At 43.3% G+C, this 21,000-nt stretch overlaps 1 protein-coding gene across 1 annotated transcript; it reads left to right on the top strand.

Annotated features, from left to right (window-relative positions):
- Positions 1-880: 880 nt before the first annotated feature.
- On the top strand, positions 881-17,467 carry rftn1a (raftlin, lipid raft linker 1a; the record flags this gene model as incomplete). The annotated part of the gene is made up of 9 exons (XM_083925555.1): positions 881-1,028; positions 8,415-8,598; positions 11,341-11,449; positions 13,244-13,985; positions 14,091-14,294; positions 15,816-15,925; positions 16,158-16,261; positions 16,679-16,754; positions 17,048-17,467. 9 exons carry the CDS (start codon positions 881-883, stop codon positions 17,465-17,467), a joined length of 2,097 nt encoding a protein of 698 aa, XP_083781681.1.
- Between the last annotated feature and the right edge of the window lie 3,533 nt (positions 17,468-21,000).

Here is a 21,000-nt window from a genome sequence, read left to right as displayed (position 1 = left end):
TCCGTTTAATGCAACCAAATGGTTGGGCCTAAATTGGCTGTTGGAATTCAGGAGAGGAGGATTTTAAAAGGAGATTTCAAGCTCTCTACAAAATTGTGTTTCCGATCACCTATCCTTGAGAGTGTCTACTGGTCCTTACACAATCTGAACAAGTCTCCGAATGACACAGATTTTTTTGTGCTTCAAGGCTACCCTTTGATCAACATATAAATTGGATACCAGTAAAGCATGCTTAACCTCTCCTTTCCTCTCCTCTCCTCTTCTCTCCTCTCCTCGTCTATCTAGTCTCATGTCGCTTTGCTTGACAGGGCAGGAAATCAGTCTCATTTCTGCTTTAATTTGTTCTGATCAAACATGTCGCTCCCAATCAACCCTATTTGATTAGGAGATGCCCGTATCACAGCCCACCAAGCAGGTAATGGCTGACACACACAAACAGACAGCCTCATCTCTCTCTCTCTCTCTCTCTCTCTCTCTCTTCTCTCTCTCTCTCTCTCTCTCTCTCTCTCTCTCTCCTCTCTCTCTCTCTCTCTCTCTCTCTCTCTCTCTCTCTCTCTCTCTCTCTCTCTCTCTCTCTCTCTCATCTCTCTCTCTCTCTCTCTCTCTCTCTCTCTCTCTCTCTCTCTCTCTCTCTCTCTCTCTCTCTCTCTCTCTCTCTCTCTCTCTCTCTCTCTCTGTGTGTGTGTGTCATTATTTCCCGCAGCTTGAGCTCGCACATGAACAGTAGTATCACACACACAGTGCTAATGTGTTCTGTATATTTAGAAACTATCAATTTCATGTCTCCCACTCGAATCGTTGTTAGCACCCTCCTTTGTCTTTCTTTTCCAATCTCCCATCTTTTTTAACACTTTTTAATCCTCTCCTCTCTCACAGAGATATGGGGTGTAGACTTCCTAAGTTGCGGAAGGCAGAAGAGAGGAGAAGCCCAGGCAATATCTACTCCACCCTTCGACGTCCTCAGGTAGAGACTAAAGTGGGCGTGGCATACACCTACCACTTCCTGGATTTCCTGTTGGGGAAAGAAGGTATGAATGAAATTATTCATGCACTCCCAATCATTTCCGTATAAAAGATCTCCCGTCAGAACTTAATATTGTACATATCCCTATTCCTGTTCAAAATTGTTCCTTTGTCATTTTTGGGCTGGGCTTGTAAAACCCAGTGAGAGTCGATATACAAATGAGGAGCTCTTTTCCAAAACGCTATAAATCCATTTTAATAGTTTTCAGGAAAATTACATTTTTTACCCAGACCCACACATTTGGTTAATATTCAGTTTATCTTGTCAAAATGGTTTATGGCTCAGTCTGAACGTGTTGAACGGACGGACGAAACAAAAATCTCTCCCGCTTCAGACCGCCGCCATGTTGGATCGCATAGAACGCTCACTGAATACTGATTGGTCGAGAGGACGTATCGCATTAAGGCTAAAAATAGGTTTGGCGCTGGTCGCGGTTTGGAAAGGAACTGCATCTTGCGGACCATTTTAAACAAGGAAATATAGTGGTTTATTATTTAAATATAGTGAAACATTGATGAAGCAGTGAAAAGGTTCTGTATACAGCAAAGTGGCATGACAAACTAAATTTTTTTAGATTTGGCTTTTATCTCGATTTGGAAAAGAGCTCTTAAAATATGTCACTTGAAATATATCATCGATACTTGTAATAGTCACTTGGTTCTTCATGTAACACCTCTCAAAGATAATGGACACAAAATAATAATGGCAATTTAAGCATTTTGTTTTGTAACTTTCAAAGGGACAGGTGCATGTCTTATTTATGGTCATATAGTAAAATGTTACTTTATATCCTGTTATGTTATTCCCTTTATCTTTGAGATGGTTGGTGATGAGATGATTAATGTCAAACTCCTTGGTAAAGTGAAACCAAAGCGTCCCTCACAAATTTTCAACAATAAGACAAAAAGAGCAACATACTGTATATGCTATTTTTTTTCTAAAAATCCCACAATGGAATGCTTCTTGATGACAAAGGTTGTGTCCATGCTAACATGTTATCTAGTGGGCTAAAACAGTATGCATTTTTAGTATGACGGTCAAAAAAAAATCTGTGATTTTGTCACATGCAACAGTCGTAAATGTTGCTAACCTTTTCCAGTAATATAGGCATTATCTGGCAATGCAGGTAGAGCTGATGTAGGCACAGTTTACCATGGTTATGCATTTCCAACTGTCAAGGAGGCTCTCTGGAAGTGACGTGGTAATTACAGCTCAGTGCGTCCGAAAAATGACTGTCTATTCACATAAGAGTATGTTGAACGATAGTGTACATATTGAGTAAGTATGTAGTGCATAGTGCACACGGTGATGATTCATACATGTGTGAAATCGCTCACAGTTTACTGTAATGTAGGGAACAGTGAATGAAAGAGTGATAGAGGAGGCGATTTCAGAAACAGCTCAACAAATCTTGGCCATCACAAGCAGGAGACACTCTCCGTTCAGATCTGATGCAAATTCGTTCCAGTTCCACTCGAGCTGGGGAGCAGGCTCCAAGGAATGTGTCTTCAGAACTGCTCATAATTCAAGGGAAATCTTTTTTACTCAGCACCTTGTTTTTGTTTTTTTTTTTAAATATAGTTGTCTACATAAGTTTTTTGTTGTTCACTTGGCCTACAGTCTAATGAAGTTGTATACATGCCTGATGGGTTAGTAAGAATAAGATTTAATTAATAGTGTGTGTGTGTGTGTGTGTGTGTGTGTGTGTGTGTGTGTGTGTGTGTGTGTGTGTGTGTGTGTGTGTGTGTGTGTGTGTGTGTGTGTGTGTGTGTGTGTGTGTGTGTGTGTGTGTGTGTGTGTGTGTGTGTGTGTGTGTGTGTGTGTGTGTGTGTGTGTGTGTGTGTGTGTGTGTGTGTGTGTGTGTGTGTGTGTGTGTGTGTGTGTGTGTGTGTGTGTGTGTGTGTGTGTGTGTGTGTGTGTGTGTGTGTGTGTGTGTGTGTGTGTGTGTGTGTGTGTGTGTGTGTGTGTGTGTGTGTGTGTGTCCACAGTTACTATTCCAATTTTAGCTGGTTAAATGCAATGTTTAGGTCAGCAACTCTGTGGAACCGTCCGTAAGTATCTTGAGGGTGAAATGTGGCTTATAAGCTGAAGTTGTGTCTTTGTGCGGCTCCTGTTGCAGGGAGTTCAAAGAGCTCTCTAATTCTCAGATTCAGCTATATTGTGCACGCTGTAACCATGCCCTCCGACTTCCCCCTGCCTCTCCCCTTCCCCCTGCCTCTCCCTCGCACGATGATAATACACTGACTGAAGCCGATGTTTGTGTGTGCGTTCGAACCGCACGTGCGTTTTTGTGAATATGAAAAATAGTGTCTTATAACGTGGGGGTGTATATGTGTGTTTGTTTGTGTGCATGCTTGCGGCGTCTTGAGAATGTTTGATGAGAATCCTCTAGAGGCAACTGGTTTCTAAAAATACAAATTCTGCCATTGTGCTGGCTTGGACTGTGAAGAGATGGAAAGGAGGGATGGAGCGAGGGGAATAAAAGAAACAGATAGTGCTAATGCTGATATATCTATGAAAAAAAATCTCTTTCTTCCCTTATGGCTTAATGTTTCTACAAGCCTGCTCTGTGCACTCCATCACCCGAAAAGCTGAAGCAGGTGCAAGAAGCTCACTGAGGTGCCCCCCCTCCCCAATGCAACACTGTAACAGACAGCAGGCAGAACACCACAGCCAAGTGGCAATGGTCTGTTTGCCAATCTGCTTCATTTTGAGCCAACCCCTATTATGTTTGGCAAATTGGTTAGGCTGTAGTGTTGGCCGAGAGCGATCTGGCAACTCCAAATGGTGCTGGTGACCAAAACAGACAATAGACATGAGGATTGCTCGTATTTCTCTTTGCTAAAGGCAGGCACAGATAAATTGTCTAATCGCATGGGCAGCAGCGGCGCACACGCATAGATACAGGGAGACCGCACACGCTGCTCATACAAGCGGCGATGGCGGCTCATTCGCGCTCACACAGAACACTTTTTTTAGCACTTAGTCAACAGAGTTAGTGTTATCTTTCAACCGACAGGCAGGTCATTTATATGGTAAACTCACTGACGCCACCTGAGCTGCTTAAAGATGGGTATACTCTATTTTAGGATAAACACAGCTACTGTGAACTGATTGTGTGCGTGTGTGTGTGTGTGTGGTTGTGAGTGGGTGTAGGCCTGCCTCTCTCCGTCTCTCTGCATCTCTCTCCATTTGTGATAGAGAGACCAAGAGAAGTGAAGGATTCCTGAAGGATTATCTGATTGTTTGTGGAGATTGAGAGACCTCATTCCCAGCAAAAGGATTTATTTGTGTGTTTGTGTGTGTATGTAGGAGCCAGATAGAGGAATCTGTATGTCACTCCGTGACATTGAGGGAAACCCACGGTCAAATCCATGCTTTAATTCAATTTGGCTTCCATTAATGATATTATTTCCCCGCCAGCATGACTTGACCACTCCTACACAGTAATGAAAAAACAAATATCTCCACCGGTGCCCCTCTGAGATATGTAAGACGAGGTGGCTGTTTATTAAACTAAGTTGTAATCTCAGGAAGAGGAGCTTAATGCCGAGAATGAATAGGAGGGCGGTGCGGTTTGTAACTTGACCTTTGACTGGTGAGTGATGAAACTCAGCAGAAGCAGTACTGCTGATTATATAGCACCAGCCTTTATTTTATGAGCTTTGCTCCTACTGCAGGAGGGCTGGAGCTGAAAAATATTTCCGCGTGACTAAGCCCAACTTGCTCACAGTGGGTCAGAGTGACCCAGTGGTAAAATCCAGGGAGACTGAGGATAAAATATGTTCAGTGTTTCAGGCATTTGGCGCTTCACACATGAACCTTTCTTTATTATAATCTCATTCTACAGAACTGTCTTATTACTCTCTAATCACCCATCTGCTGCACGCTGAAACCCATCTTTACAATTGGTTGCCTTGACATGTCAGCATGAATGTCAAGTATGAAATGTCACAGCCAGGTGTGACATTTTAACCCTCCTTTGTGTTGAAGCCGCGCTCAGATAATGAGTATTGAAGACACGGAGAAGGCGTGAACTGTAAAGCATAGAGTAGAGGGGGGGAAGGCAAAATAGAAGAGAGGCAGAATAAAGTCAAAGAGTTGTGACAGAAGAACAGAGGGTGAGAGAACGAGTGGCGCACAAGAAAAAAAAACGAGAGTTACAGTAGTCGCTGGGTCTGGAGCGAGGAGGGAAGTGGAGTGTCTTGAGAGCGAGGAGGTGCGAGCGAATGAACGAGCGGGAGTCAGGGAATCTTGAGGATGTGTGAGGAAGTAAGTTAGGTGTGATGCTGCGTGACTAACGCTGGTCTCTGGAGCAGACAGTGAGGAGCTGAACTCTGCTGATGACTTTTTGCCGCCCTGCAGAGACGGAGACCCACTCAGCTCATTAAAACTTACAACATGTGCCACGCTCAGCTGTGTGTGTGAGGAATGTGTGGCTTTTTTTGCTACTGTATACCTGTGGGTTTACTTTCACTGGAGGTATATGTATGTGTGTACGTGATCTAAACCTGAATGCTATGACAATCTGTTGACAAAGACTGATTATACATTCCCTCTGCCTTATGCGGTACATCTTTGCTATCAGAATCCCTGTGTGATGTATTTGGCTCAGAGAGCGGGTGAAGCACAAATCCATCAGTTTGCGAGATCTTTGCTGCCTGACACACTTCTCAAAACAAACTCATTTTTTTTTCTGGAAGATTGCTGGAACTGTTGATGTGACTTCAAACCATTTTTCTGGTTAATACCTTTGTGCAGTTTGTCTTAATTCCAGCACAGATGAGTACACAGCCTCACACGTGCATTGGTACTGTATGTGCCTTAAGTGCCCCACAACCTTTTATTCTCCTGCTCGTGCTGCACTTATCAGCCATTTTTGTCAGACCTTTGCCTGTAAAGCAGTGATCAGACCTGCTTTCAACAAAGCTCAGATGCTGACCAACAGCTCTCATATACCACAGCTGCATTCCCAAAAAACAGCAGGGAGCTCCTGGCTCCAGGAAGCTGATTATTTTATAGTCACTGTTTTGGCACATATCCTTGCCTAAAACCTCTGCAAGTCATTAGAAGGCTATTTAAATGAACGTGAACCTCCAGTAAGCAGAGGGATAAGCCTTGAGGGTGGCTGTGAGTAGTAATCCCCATGCATCACCTAGCAGGCTCAGTGCAAACTCTTTCTTTCTCGTTCACACACAGGCAAAAAGATGGCCTGTACACACTCACTGAGATACCGTGGCACATGTGCGCCACATAATATATGCTTTACAGTCACACACAGACACACACACACACACACACACACACACACAAAAAAAAAAAAATTCAGGGATTTTGTACAAGGAATTAATAAACCCTTCCAAGCAGCTACAGGAAAGGGGTGATGACTCTCGCACTCGGAAATGGAGCTTGTAAAAAGCTGGGTTCAAATAGTGAGGCGTCACGATACAGGTTGTCATGTGGTCAAATCTTCAGGTTGTAGACGGAAATATCAGAGCAATGGATCAACAGCTGAACAACCCCTCTGCCGCATCTTGCTTCCGCTAGAATATCCTCACAAACACACATATACTTCCACTCCCTCTTTTCTCTGGCCCCTCAAAGTCACACATATGCAACTCACTTAGACATACCGTACATGCACACAGACTCTTTTGCACACTACACCTCCCTGCCCTCACTTGCTGGCCTGGCACTGTAAAACTCCACTCGGCCTTTACTGCCCCTGAGCTGTTCCCATTCTGGAGCGGAATTGCAGCCTCCCTTTTAAATCCCACTGTGGCAGACAGTATAAATGAAGTCTCTTCCCAGCCTAAAGCGCTGCATAACACCCTAATAACTTCTGTGTGCATTGCCTAAATTAGCTGCCATGCCTTGCCTGCGTCTTGTCGGTGGGCGAGTGCCAGCCGTGCAGAGCTAATGACGGCTAATGACTGTTTACGGTGACGGGATCGTTGTTAACCCCCCACTCACCCACCCCACCCTCCAGTTGTTATTATTATCTTCATCACTGTACTGCTTTTGATAAGTCTCCACAGACACCCGTTTAAGTGTTTGCTTGATGAAAGACTCCAAGCATGATGCCAAAAAATGATGTGATGGTCGGATTTTCTCAGGGAATATTTTTTTTTCTACCATTGTTTAACTGAGATGGGAGTCAGGAAAGGCTGTGTTCATGTGCTTGTATCCTAGCATACTGGCCAGCCTCGTGTGTGTGTGTGAATGTGTGTGTATGTGTGAACACGCCAGATGATAGAGAACAAATTGGAAATGAGACGGCTTGCACATCTTTTTATTTTCTCCCTGTGTGTGTTTGTGTGTTTTTGTGTGGGTCTAGTTAATTTATTCAGGTTATTTTCTCTTCTCCAGACCCATGCAAATGAGATTGAATGGGAAAGGATGACAAGCATTCAGGCACAAACAGACAGGCTCATCTCTCTCTCTCTCTCTCTCTCTCTCTCTCTCTCTCTCTCTCTCTCTCTCTCTCTCTCTCTCTCTCTCTCTCTCCCCCTCTCCCTCTCTCCCTCTCTCCCTCTCACTGCTCTGCTAACTGCCTCTCTCTTTCCGTTTCTCCCATTTCTTTACTCCTCTCATTTCTTTTTCCACGCTCCTATCTCTCTCTCTCTTTGCCTCTCTCTCTCTCACACACCTGGCTCCACTCAGTGATACAGAAACACACAGACATACATGCATGTGTTCCCTGTAAAGCCTGTGAAGAAGAAGGAGCTTTACTACAATGGGCCGACCCTGAGAGGGCGGTTCTCGCAAACATTGCGCTCTCCCTGGTGGGTTTGCTGTGACAGTTTGCTCCCATACGATAAGCTCTGCTAACCATTTCATGAAGTAAAAGGGTTTTCTTTCCATTGTGTTTGGTAATAAGAGAGCCGGCTCTGTGTTGGTATTGTTGCTAATACTACATGGCGAAACAGGCAATGTGATAGCAATGTCTTTCCAACCTGGAAAATCAGTGCATTTTTGTCTATATTCAACTGCCTGTTACTGTGGGCGAAAATGTGTCTATGATATGCATGAGTGTGTGTTCAAAAGAGCATGTATGTCTTTGCACACTTATGTATGTCTGCATGCATGTGTGTGTTTTCCAAAAGCCAGACTGCTGGTGACAGTGAGGACAGAGGCTAATAGTTCTGGTGTAATTAGTTTCAGATTTAGCATGAATATGCCATGTGTTGTTGTTCAGGGGGAATTATCATAATGAAACATGCTCGGTCTTTGTTTCTGCACACTCTTTGTCCCTCTTTGTCTTCCCTCTTGCTCTTTGTTCCAGCTTTTCTCCACTTCCAAATGCCTCCGCTGCAACCTTTCATGTCCACGTCTTGACCATTTCCCATGTTTTTTTTCTCCCTCCTCTCTCACCCATTTCTCAATCCAGAGGTGCCGGTGTCATCGGTGCTTTGTCTCTCCTCAGTCAGAGAGCTTCCAGTTCAGGTCAGGGAACTCTACGCGCAGGGTTTCGTCCTGGTTGCCGTCCACCCGTTTGTCCATCCCTGCGGGCCTCGTCACGCACACATCCAGCGCCAGCTGCACCGGGCCGTGCTGGTCCGAGAGACGCCAAGGTACACACATTAAACACACCCTTATCTTCAGCTTAAGGGCCACCTTTATACTGCTCACATAAGAGTTTTCACTGTAAGGATTCATATGGCAAGTGACTAAGATAAATGAGATAATTTTTATGCAGCCACATTAGGTAGCAGCTTTTGCAACTTCATTTTTTGACATGGAAACCACTGAGACCCATTACCGCAAGCACAATACTGCACCTCACCTCCTTCTCTTGATGTAGAATTATTGCAGATGAGTCAGCCACACAAAAATGACTAACTTTAGCTCACTGTCCCAATTCTTTCCCTTTTGACTATACATGATAATACTGTACTGTGTGACTACACGGCAAACTGTGTATTTCTTCTGTAACCCAGTTATTCTCTGGTAAACTCAACAATATTTACAGTGATATTTGAGCAGAGCATTATTTTCATACCTCCATATCAGCTCTGGTACAGCATGCAAGCTGAGCTTTTATTCTTGGCATCTCATCATGGAACTTAGTGACAGATTTGCTTCAAACGGAAACCATATACGTGCATGCAGAGAACATCCTCCCACTGAAAGTCCTTTTGGTGGATTCTTTTGTAGCTCCATTCCAATTCGAGTCTCACATAATGTCAGTTGTTCCCATTGTTGCCCCAGTTTTGTCTCAAGACATGTATCAATTTCTCACTAAAGAGGTAATTAAGTTGGTGCCACTTTGTACGGGATGGAAATATCTCAACAACTATTAGATGCATTTCCACATTCATGTTCCCAGAGGATGAATCCTAATGACTTTGGTGATCCCCTGGCTTTTCATCTAGCGCTACCAGCAGGTCAAATTTATATATCAACATCTACGAGATGCGTCGGCTCAATATTTGGTATAGACATTAATTTCCCCTAAGGTTGAAATGTAATAACCCTACCTGGTTTGTGACACAATACTACTAACTAATGATGTTTCCATCAGCTTCAGCTATACTTTGTGTTTAGGGCTAACTAGTAAATGTTACTACATATTAACATGCTAAACTAACATGATGAACCTACTAAACATCAGCATGTTATCATTGTGATTGTGAACATGTTTGCATGTTTATGTTAACATTTAGCTCAGAGAAACACAGTGCCTCACAAAGCCACTAGCATGGCTGTAGGCTCTTAGTCTTGATTATCAACTATAATATCATCTGAATGTTAGTTTACCAGATACTGTGAGCACTCTTTTAGGCTCTCGTGAGCGGCAAGCTCTGTCATGCTACTTCACTTCAGTCTAGGTTGTGGTTGGATGGATACCCAAAGACAACAGTGCAGGCCTTCATGAGCTGGAACGGTGTGAAACTTTGTGGTGGTTTGAGAAGAGTCTTCAAACTAGCATCTCTATGCACTGGCAGTGACGTCTTTAATCACACACCACGTGACCACACCCCCAACTACCTGTCAATGAAAACCAGCCCTAAAAGACAAGTTAAGAAAGAAGAAAACACAGACAAACTCTAACCTCTAACTCCTAACATGAATGAATATTTATTACTTGCTTATAAAATTTCACACACACGACTCATACAGATCCTATATCCAAGTATTTATTGTAACACTTTACAAACAATTTCCCAGTTATTTTATTTCCAAAACATAGTGATCGACAATACATCAAACGATCCTCACTAACCAGCATATCTGACATCAGCTTACTGAACTTTATGATAATTTGGATGAAGAAATGTCTCTATTGTATAGTGATGGGGACCCCTGTGGATCAGTCTTTGTGTTTCCACTCACGTACTCTTTGCAACTAAAGGAATTACTTTGCTTACCCTACAGTTTTGCGCATCCTCATGTGTACTCTTTGTAATGTGATTTCAACGAATAGCATGTTATATACACACACACACTCACTCACTCGCACACAACGCTGTGGAGCGCACGCACTCTAGTGCACAGGCAGGTGCCGGGCTGCTCCTTTGATGCCCCTCCTGCCAAGTGGTCCTGCTGCTTCCTGGCACCTGTCACCGTGGAGATGGCTGATTGCATCATCAGCGCTCGCCAGAGGGGAACGGCACGCTAAAAGAGAGAACCCATCTTCTCCATCCTTTCATCTGCTTTCTTCAGTGATGGCCGTCCCCCTTTTTTCTTTTGTCATTCTCACCCCCCTCCGTCCCCTTTAACTCCGCCTTTTATCTCCCCGATCACCGCCGCCCCCTTTCATCAAAAACCCTAAAAATGAAAGAAAAAAAATCTGACAGATCTACTGTTTCAAATCTATCTGCGAATATCACTCACGCCTCAGAGCACACGATATTACCACGGCCTTCCCACTGACCTCAATCCAAATCTGGGGAGGCGTAGCTACTCCTTTTATGATTGTGTCTTGCAGTGGGAGCAGAAGGAAATTTAGTCCGTCTCTCTGTCTAATAAGTCTATTGTGATTGTGGTGAATGTGGGCTCCCTTTAAATGGAAGACTCAGCCTGTACTAGAATTGACATTAGGTTTCTGCTGTGATCATTCAGGGTCAATGAGTGCTCGTGAACATGAGCATGTCTGCCAGAATCTCGTTTAGACTGTAATGTTTCAAGGTGATGGAAATGCTCTGGTGATAATGGATAGGAAACGACACTAAAGGAAATGTAATGTTGCAACAGTATGGGAACATTTTCCAGTTTTCTGGTTCAAAGGAGCAGAATTGAACTGAACTAAATGATGTATGGGTGGTGCCTTATACCGAATATTAGTTAAAATGATTTAATTTGTCACCGTATAGTTCAGAGAAAAGCCAACTGAGGTGGGCAAGGAATCGTCTGGAGACAGATGTGTGTGTGGCAGGTCATCAGGCTGCCGACCCAGAGATGATCCAGAGCTACGTCAAGAGGGTGAGTTTTGACGTTCATTTTCTACAAATGTCTTTTCTACTGTAATTATCAGGGTAGGTCAAACTGGATCTTAGTGCACTAACTCTTAATGATAAAGGGTAGAGGACCGACGACTGAAGGACACTGACTGCTTCAAATAAAAAACGTGTTTGTGTGAGAGTACTAGCGATGCACCGATGCTACTTTCTCCCCCGCTACCGATTCCAGAAGACACGGCAATCTCACTTTTTAAAAATACTCCACCCCTCCCTCTTGCTGCGTCTCTGTTCTTGTTTTTTGTGTATGCCTCTCCTGGTGCGACACTGCTGTGACAGCAAAAGAAACATTACAGGCTCAAAGGGCTACAGGCAACTGCCTATAATTGCCTGTCTGTGCCATATGGTTACCCTGCATCTAAAAAAAATAGATGGAGGAGGCAAATCAGCAAAACATTCTGCATTCCCACTAGTTGCGTCTCCTGTGACACCGTTCACTGTCCTGTAGCTAGGGAAACAGAGGGGGTATTGTATGATGAACGGAGGGTCACAGAAGTTATGGTTAACTATAATGAGACCTAACCTCAAAGTACCCTGCCAACCACTGCGTCATCACTGGCATTTATCAGCTTTAAAAACTCACTTTTAGTCTGCACTCATGAATTCTCCAACAGTCCTACAATGGGGAAATGAAAATGTGCTCTATTGAATAGATTTGCATCTGAACACCCAAAGAGCACAAAGGGAAACCTGATTGGATGGAAATGCACATCACTGTGTATAATGTGATAGGCTCCGGCAGCGTGACATGAATAACCAATCAGATCACAAGCTGCCAGAGAGAGTTCGAGATAAGAACCCAGGAGCGGTACCGGTTAGACAGAGTGACAGGCTTTGTGTGTGTGTGTGTGTGTGTGTGTGTGTGTGTGTGTGTGTGTGTGTGTGTGTGTGTGTGTGTGTGTGTGTGTGTGTGTGTGTGTGTGTGTGTGTGTGTGTGTGTGTGTGTGTGTGTGTGTGTGTGTGTGTGTGTGTGTGTGTGTGTGTGTGTGTGTGTGTGTGTGTGTGTGTGTGTGTGTGTGTGTGTGTGTGTGTGTGTGTGTGTGTGTGTGTGTGTGTGTGTGTGTGTGTGTGTGTGTGTGTGTGTGTGTGTGTGTGTGTGTGTGTGTGTGTGTGTGTGTGTGTGTGTGTGTGTGTGTGTGTGTGTGTGTTCAGTTTGGAAATCCTATACTTCTACTTCTCCAGCATTCGCTATCCCACCCACTCTCAATCTGTCTCCGGACATACTCACCAGATAAAGCTGTGTGACTTTGTGTAATTTAGAGTGTGTCGGGTGGTAAAAGAGAGACTGTTAATATGTGATGTGTGTGTGCATGGATAAGTGTCAAAAATAGTGGGTAATGGGGGGAAGATGTGTCTCATTATTGTTTTGTGGTAGTTTGGGATCTGATTTCTCTTCCATTGAGCCTGTCTAAAACTGTCAGCCCAAATATCAGCTGACAATTAACCACCGGAGCTCCATGGGAGGGAGCGGCAGACGCGTACACACACGGATGCGTTGAGATAATGAGGTCCTTTTGTCATTTGAATATTTGATCTTTGCAGATGATTAGGTAGGTTGTTATTTTGCAGAATATCTACTCTGCGTACGTCAGCCTTTGTTTGTGTGTAAATGAGGCTTTGTTTGTCTGACTATAGTAGAAGAGACTGTGCAAATGTATGTGTGGTGCTGTGAATGATGTCCTTTTGTATTTATGTGTCACTCAAGTTGATTTTAATAGAGTGCATTGTGTGTTTGTGCGTGTGTGTTCGACACCTACAGATTCAGGATGTAGCAGAGCAAGGGGTGATGTTTGTGGGCTTTCTCCAGCAGCCGGGCGGAGGACCCTGCTACTTGGGGCATTGGGACCCTGACGAGCTGTCCTCCCTACATTCGAGCCCTTCGCCCATACACCGACACCCCTACAGTGCCAACAGCAGCCCAACAGATCCTACAGAGCCACATCATAATGACACAGAACCTGACCGTGACCACTTTGAGCCTCAAGAGTTAAATCATGAAGGTGTAGAACATAACACACAGGGCTGCAAGCCAAGAGACCCGGGCTTCAGTCTTCTGAAACCCATCCAGAGTTTAGAGCTCAACCAAGACGAGTCCAGCGACCATATTCAGATGTTACAGGTCAGCCTCAAAGAGTCAGTAGAATCAACAAACCGAGACACAGTTCAGTGGCGTTCAGAACAAAACCCAGCAGAAGCCAGAGGGAACCAGCTGTGCCCCATCCCTCCAGAAGCTACAGGTGCAATCAGACAGCAGAAGGGCTATCAACCACACCTCCAAGAAATCACAGAGAAACACTTTAACCTTTCCAACCAGATGGACAGACAAAGTTCAAGCTCCGAAAGCTGGCCCAGCTCTCCAGAACTCGATCGAACCCATGAAAGAAAGTTCAGCTCTGCCTGTACAGATGAGCAAGGCAGAGTGACAACGCACAACAACAACCATATCCGGTTCAAGAGTTCAGAGAAAGATAAGAATGCAACTTCACCACCAGCGCAGGGTAGTGAGTAACTAGTTTCCTGTTTGTACTGGAGTCATCGGACAAATCAGCATTATGCAAAGTTCTATACAGTGTCCAACTGTCTATTTTTTGTTTGTGTGCCTGCAGGGATGCAGCTCTTTGCCTTGTACAACCACACAGGGGAGCTGAACACTTCTCTAAGGTTCTACTCACTCAGGGTGCCACTACAAGTACAAAAGGAAGAAGGGCTAATCACAGAAGTTGACACACACTGGCTCGACCATATGACTCAGCATTTCACCAGCGGTGCGCACCTCATTGATGGGTTTTTCCACCTTGGAGATGATAACGGTATGTTTTAATGGCCGAGGCAATTAACTACTGCTGATTTCGGAAGCGCTGACTCCCTAGAGCAGGGTCTTAGAAGAGGTAGTGCATTGTCATTATTTTAAAAGTGAGCTTCAACAGGGGTTGACAGACAACTATATGATTCGGGTCTTAATCATGTCTAACAACCATGATATATTCAGGTGGATGACACTGAAATGACCTAGTGACCGTATGCATATCAGTTTAGGTTCCTTGACATGAAAAAGGTTGAGCTATACTGTACATCTAGAGCATGCACAAACTGAAAAAGCTGGCAAATGTACAATGAAGTTACACCCAAAAAAGTTAATTCTAGTGCCTCAAAGAATAGCTTGTGATGTAAGCAGAGACCACCAATTGGTCAGAAGACCCATTATCATGAAGCCCCAATAGTCCAAAAAACATCCCAATGGACCGAAAAGCTCATTAGTCCAACGGCCCGTTATCCCAAAAACAAAAGACCACCGCTCCCAAGTTCTGTTGCCCTGAAAATACACACCGGTTGTTGAAGTCCAGCGACTGACTGAGTTCTGTTGAGTGAAACATCACACAGAATTTAGCAGGAGACTCACTTACATACAGAAAGTCCTTTTTTGTAAGGACACAAATATGGTTAGGCATTCCGATTACCTCTGTTATGTTTTCCCGTAATATATTGGTGACACAATGTTGCGGTTAAGGTCTGGTTAGGTTTAGACACAAAAAACCACTCGGGTAGGGAAAGATCGTGGTTTGGGTTACAATGATCACTTAAATGTCAAAATACTCAAATATATTGAGGGCAAAAAACTCCAGGGAGGGTGTGTATTCTAGGCGCGGCAGGACTTTGGAGCAGTGGGTGGTCTTTAGTTTTTCGGGATAACGAGTTGTTGGACTAATGAGCTTTCGGTCCAATGGGAAATTTTTTGCACTAATGGGGTTTCAGAATAATGGGCCGTTGGACCAATGGGATGGCATTGTTGAATCTTGGTCAATAGTGATGACCATGATGAGAACAGTAAGCAGAACAGTTATGGGCTGTGAGCTTGCTGAAAGAAGCTAAAATGTTCTGTAAAGCTAAGGGGCACTGCAGAGTTGGGTGAAAATTAGCTATGGCTTCATCGCTATAGACCACCACTTTCACAATAAATATAGTCATTTGATCGTTAATATTGAAATATTAATTAGCAGCTTTAATGCAATAGTTTCCCCTTTCTTCTTTGCCTTTTACTGGTTCACTATAGTTCCAAGAGGAAAAAGCTGCCCAGGCTTTTACCCCAGCTCTGCTGCTGGGGTAATGGATGATATGCATGGAGTGATGTACCATAAGTCCACGGCTTATAGCATAAGTCACTGTTCAGTCACCCATGGAATAAGGAGGCTTAAGCCAAAGGGAGCAGGGGGGGGGGATCAATAGTGAGAGATTGGAGAGTGTAGATGAGCCCGTAACTCCCGTCTGACTCACATCACATCCTACTCTGTTTTATCTGGCTCTTGTCTTCTAATTTGTCCCCGTTCCTCCAGACAATGGGGTCTCATCCGTGGACAGTGTGTTCATCTTCCAGAGCTCCGCAGAGGAGACCACAAACGCCTCCTACGACGCCATCGTGGTTGAACAGTGGACCGTTGTTGATGTGGGTCTTTTTTGCGTTTTTAATACTGTGTAGAAGATGTGCGCACTTTTGAGAAATCCTTTGTGATTGAAGGCTTAAGCTGTTTTCTGTCAAACATTACATAAGAGTGGAGACAAAGGAAAGTAGAGTGCAAGCTTGTGGCTGAGCTTAAATGTGCCTACCTGTAATTAGGTAATGGTAATGTGTTTGCCCTGCATTTTACTGAGTGATTTTCTGTCTTGCTTCTGTTCAGGGTGTTGTGGTGAAGACGGACTACATCCCCTTGCTTCAGTCTCTGGCTCCGTACGGATGGAGGTTGATGTGTGTGTTACCCACACCAATTGTGAAGACCAACAGGTACAGAACTACACCCCAAGATACCACTGTCACATCCATAAACGCCACAATAATATCACCTAAGGACTAATTACTGCTTTGTTGATTTTAGAATTGTTATTTTTCTGTCTAAGACACTGCCTGTCTCATTATGTTAGGGATTAGTAGTGACAGTGTATCTAAGATACACAGGGACAGATGGTTCAAGATCTGACAAATCACAATCATACGCTCATCGCGACATGAAGCCACTTTTGAAATCTGCCGGTGCTGCGAAGAAAAACAGTTGCTGTTGTGTTGTTGTCTTGTAACCCGTCACTTTACGAACCGCAGCGCACAGAGTCAGGATTTCAATACACGTTGTGACACGCAAGCTCCCTCAGATTATAACATTACAGGTTACAGTAGTTAAAAAGTGCTGCTCTTTTCTTTCTACAGTGACGGGAGTTTGTCGACAAAGCAAATCCTTTTCCTTCAGAGACCCATTTTGCAGCGCAAGAGAAAAGACTTCAAGGTTTGTTCCCCCCTTTTGTCTTCAATCCCCGCAGCAAATCTGTCACCTGTGTCTGTTGTGCCTTTAGGATACGTGCCATTAAAAAGCTGTGTTACTAAATATGGGATGTACAGCAAATATAAAACCGTTCAGGAAGAGTCTAATAATAGGCGAAGAGTCGACCTTAAACTGTACGGGAAAGAGGCGTCAATGAAGGAGGCTTTGTGGTAGTTTGGCAGGTGTTTGGAGAGATGGAAAGGAAAAGACACGGCACACAGCGCAAAGCTGTCTCAAACGCATCTGTTTGGTTTCAGATGCTGAACCTCAGGGGTCGCAGCAAGGCGAAAAAAAAGTCTACCGGAGAGACGCAAGAAGACATAGAGAACAGGTCCCCTCTGATGGAGACGGAGATGGACAGGTTGAGGAGAAACACAGACGAGGAGGAAGAACAGGAAGAGGGGAGGAAGAGCAGGGACAGCGGAAGGAGCGAAGGAGCAGGCTTTCTGAAAGGTGAGGAGGACGCTCGGCATCAAAGGGGCTACTCATTCCTGTTGGGGAGCAGGGCTTCTGTCGAGGAACAGGAAGAGGAAACAGACGTCGACAAAATCCTGCTGTCCGAGCAGGAGGAGTCGGTAAGATGGACAGATATGTGTCAGAGGGATGATGGAAGGGTCAAAAAGGAGACAAAGGCAGAGGAGAGGATCAAACAGCAGCTGTTTTCTGGCGTCTGTTGACACATTGGGCACGAAGCAGGCGAGGGGGGAGCTGAGGCCTCTTTAGTTTCTAAAAACAATGCCTTGTACAATAAAGTTTTGTTGATCTGTATTTATTGTTTCCCCTGACAACCCAGATGTAGTTGGTTATACTGTTACTAGTCATCATGTACTGTTACCTGCGCTTCAGTCTACTCGAATTAGGGCATTAACACTGTTGCGAGTCTTTGAGGTTGTAGCTCCCATATATGGGAAAGTGTTGTGCAGTTCTATGCTTTGATTCAGTGTTGCTATTTGATGTATCCTTGAAATGAAACCGTACAAGAGTAAAAACCCATGGAGCAAGTCTCCAGTCCAAGCCTCAAGTGTTATTTTTCTCGCCCATTGTTATATTTTACTTAAGCCCCCACCACAGCGATTTCCAGGTTGATCCAATATGGAAGTGCCAAAAACTGCAGTTTGCAGAGTGGCCACTTGGGGCAGGTTTCCAGATGGACCAGTTTCTCATTGACCCCCATGTTAAATAGGCTTTTCGCAGCATAAAAAACACTCGGGGGTGATTATTTTTGTAACAGGCTAGTTTTTTTTTTTAGTGGCGGTTAATGTTTATGAATAATTAGGGGCGCGGCCTCTTGAGTGACAGCTAGCGGCTGGCCCTCACTTCGCCTCGGAGGTACACGTCAGCCAGATGGACGTATCTCCCTCCACCAACATCACGTCAATGCTTTTTTTTGGAAACGAGGCAGCGAAGGTGGAGTCAAAGTGTGACGAGATGGCGACTCCCATAGGGAAGGACAATTGAATCAAGTTGAGAGAACAGACCTGGACGGAGAGGTTATGTCCTTTTTTATATGATTTTACAAATGTCTTGTTATGACTGTTAAAAAGGGAGTACTGATTTCCCTGGGCTCAATGTACTTTTATATGTAAAGTGTATAATTTAGGAAAGAAACAAGATGGGAAACGTTGACACAAACTGTGTAGTAAACTGCATTAGAGCCTGTCTGATACATCTGCATTGGCCAATTTTAGCTAACAACCTGAAACATTTACTAAAAAATTGCAGAAATGCCAAATACTTTTGAGGGGAATTTGTCATCATTACATACTGTAGTTTCTTCACTAGACTTTACTTTTTGAATTTTTTAAATATTTAACTTAATGCCGTACCTTGGTCACAACTTAAAGCAATTCTTACCTTGCTTGCATTTCTCAGTTAGAGAACTTCGTGCTTCCCTCCAAAGTCCCACCCTCTCCCCGACCTCTGACGCTCCCTCCTCCAGACACATGCGTTGAAAGAGAAATGCTGCGTTCCAGTGCCAAGGGAAGTCCGAATTTTCGGACCTCCTAGTAGCAAATTCGGGAAAGGTCGATCTCCCCCGATTTTGCTAGTAGTTTACACTTTGACAGGCGGACCAAATGATTGGTCAGACTTCTATCAGAAATATGAGAATTTAATATTTTTAAGTTTCAACACTTGGATTTCTTTTACATTTTAGTGTGCCATAGGCTTATTAAAAGCATTTTAAAATTACAAAAGTGTAAAAATGTCAGAAGCTGAAGAATAGCTTTAAATGACAAATTTAAGGGGTATTCAAAAATGAATAATGGCTGATTTACATAGATTTCAGATTTTCTTTTAATGCTGTTGTATCAGCCAGGCTCTACACCACATTGAGGTATTAGATGGAATCTTTTAGTGGGTCTGCACAAGGGGTCAGTTCATGTAAATTACAAAAAAAGTATTGTCACTTAGCTCTAGTTGAATCTAGATTTGTATTTTTATTTGTTTTCTTTGGCCAAGTTTTGAGATATCCATCGCTGAGATTTCTTCATATCAATACAGTGGACGTGAAAGGCTCATTACATAAAAAAAAAAAAGAAACATCTCTTTCCAGAAGCTTGTCGTCCACAGTCGATACTTTTTTAATTCGGTAGAAAACCTATGAAACCTGGTTACATTGAGGTCTGTTGATGTTTCAACACTGGGAGCATCACAAATTATGTCCAATCATCTCCATTGTAATGGGGCAGCAGCAGAAAATTCAGAGACCGATATCTCACACCAGAAATGTCTGCTTGGTTATACACATACAAGAGGCGAGGGGAAATGTAATTTGGGAGAACTGTTGAAAGATTTCTAATTTGAAAATTGTGTAAATTAGAAATCAACTATTTATTTCATATGTCCTGGACCACCTGTGTTGTGTCTTTAGTGTGACATGTGTCTTTCTATAAAAGCAGAGGTCAATAAAATGTTTAAAAACAGATTGACTCAATTTTCTTTATTTCCCTAAAATCTTACGTTATCAGCATTAACCGTTTTCCTCGTATGAGAAAGAAACGCAAAAACAACTTGAAAATGAGTCTTAAATGCGTAAGCCCCGCTGAGAGACAACAACTATCTCGAAAGGATTGTGCAGTGATCTAAGCCAATCGGAGACCACCTGGAGGTTCCATTACAGCACGCCATGGGATACGCAAGCCACCCCGGGAGGAGAATGGTTTATGGGTATGTGAATGTGGCTGACTCGAGTAAAGTGTATGTAAGCTAGGCACTGTCTGTGTGTTATTGAGGCAGGGACTCTGGCCAATATGTGGGAGATTGTCAGGTTTTTCACTCCAAAAATACACTCGGTGTGAAGTTTGCATGTGAGTAAAATGTGAAAAACAATCACTCTAATGGAGCACAGCCAAACAACTCTACAAATCTTCAGTTCTGCAAATAAATAGCTATGAGGTATAAATACACATAGTATAACACTTGTAAGAACCCATGATGAAATTAACAGAGGTATTTTAATGGAAAAAAATAAAAATGAAAACACTCAAACACTTGCGTACAGTGTAAAGTAATGGTACGGATTGCAATTGTTAGCACTGATCCTCTATGTCCTAGGGACTTTAAAGCAATAACTTGACATGTTGGGAATCATGTTTATTCACATTCGTGCCAAGAGTTAGATGAAGCGTTAAATCTGTTGTTTTTTTTTTAATTTAGTCTCAGTCCAGCGTCACATGTCCTTGTTAGTTTTTAGCATGTTTTGTCAACCTCATCCTGTTTTTTGAGTCAGGATTTAGTCTAAAAGTCTGAGCATTTTAGTCTTACCTTAGTCAAAGAAAACTAACTATTTTAGTTTTAGTCAATGATCATTTTAGTCTTTTAGATCAATTCATGTACATACATTATGGATTATATTGTATACATTTTAAATCCAGTCTAAACAAAACCAATAATATTGTCATTTCAGTCAAACTTATTTCACAAAACATTTGAGCGTATCGTATGATGAAAAAGACAGCTTTGCAGTTACTCCGTGTCCTCCTGACTGTGCTTTTGCGTGTTTGAGAGAGTGACAAAAATAGGATAAAAGGTGATGAAAATAAGAGAACAATACCGTAGACATCACGGTTAGTTTTTGTCAACCAAATTAACACTACTTATTTGAGAAGATGCCATTTACATCTGTCCGCTTAATATGAAACTAAAGCCAGCAGCTTAGCATAAAGACTGCAAGAGGGGAAACCAAAGTTTATAAAATCTGACTTAAACT

Source organism: Echiichthys vipera, assembly GCF_963691815.1.
Source record: "Echiichthys vipera genome assembly, chromosome: 13".
Classification (NCBI taxonomy): domain Eukaryota; kingdom Metazoa; phylum Chordata; class Actinopteri; order Perciformes; family Trachinidae; genus Echiichthys; species Echiichthys vipera.
This window is presented reverse-complemented; position numbering and strand designations above follow the sequence as displayed.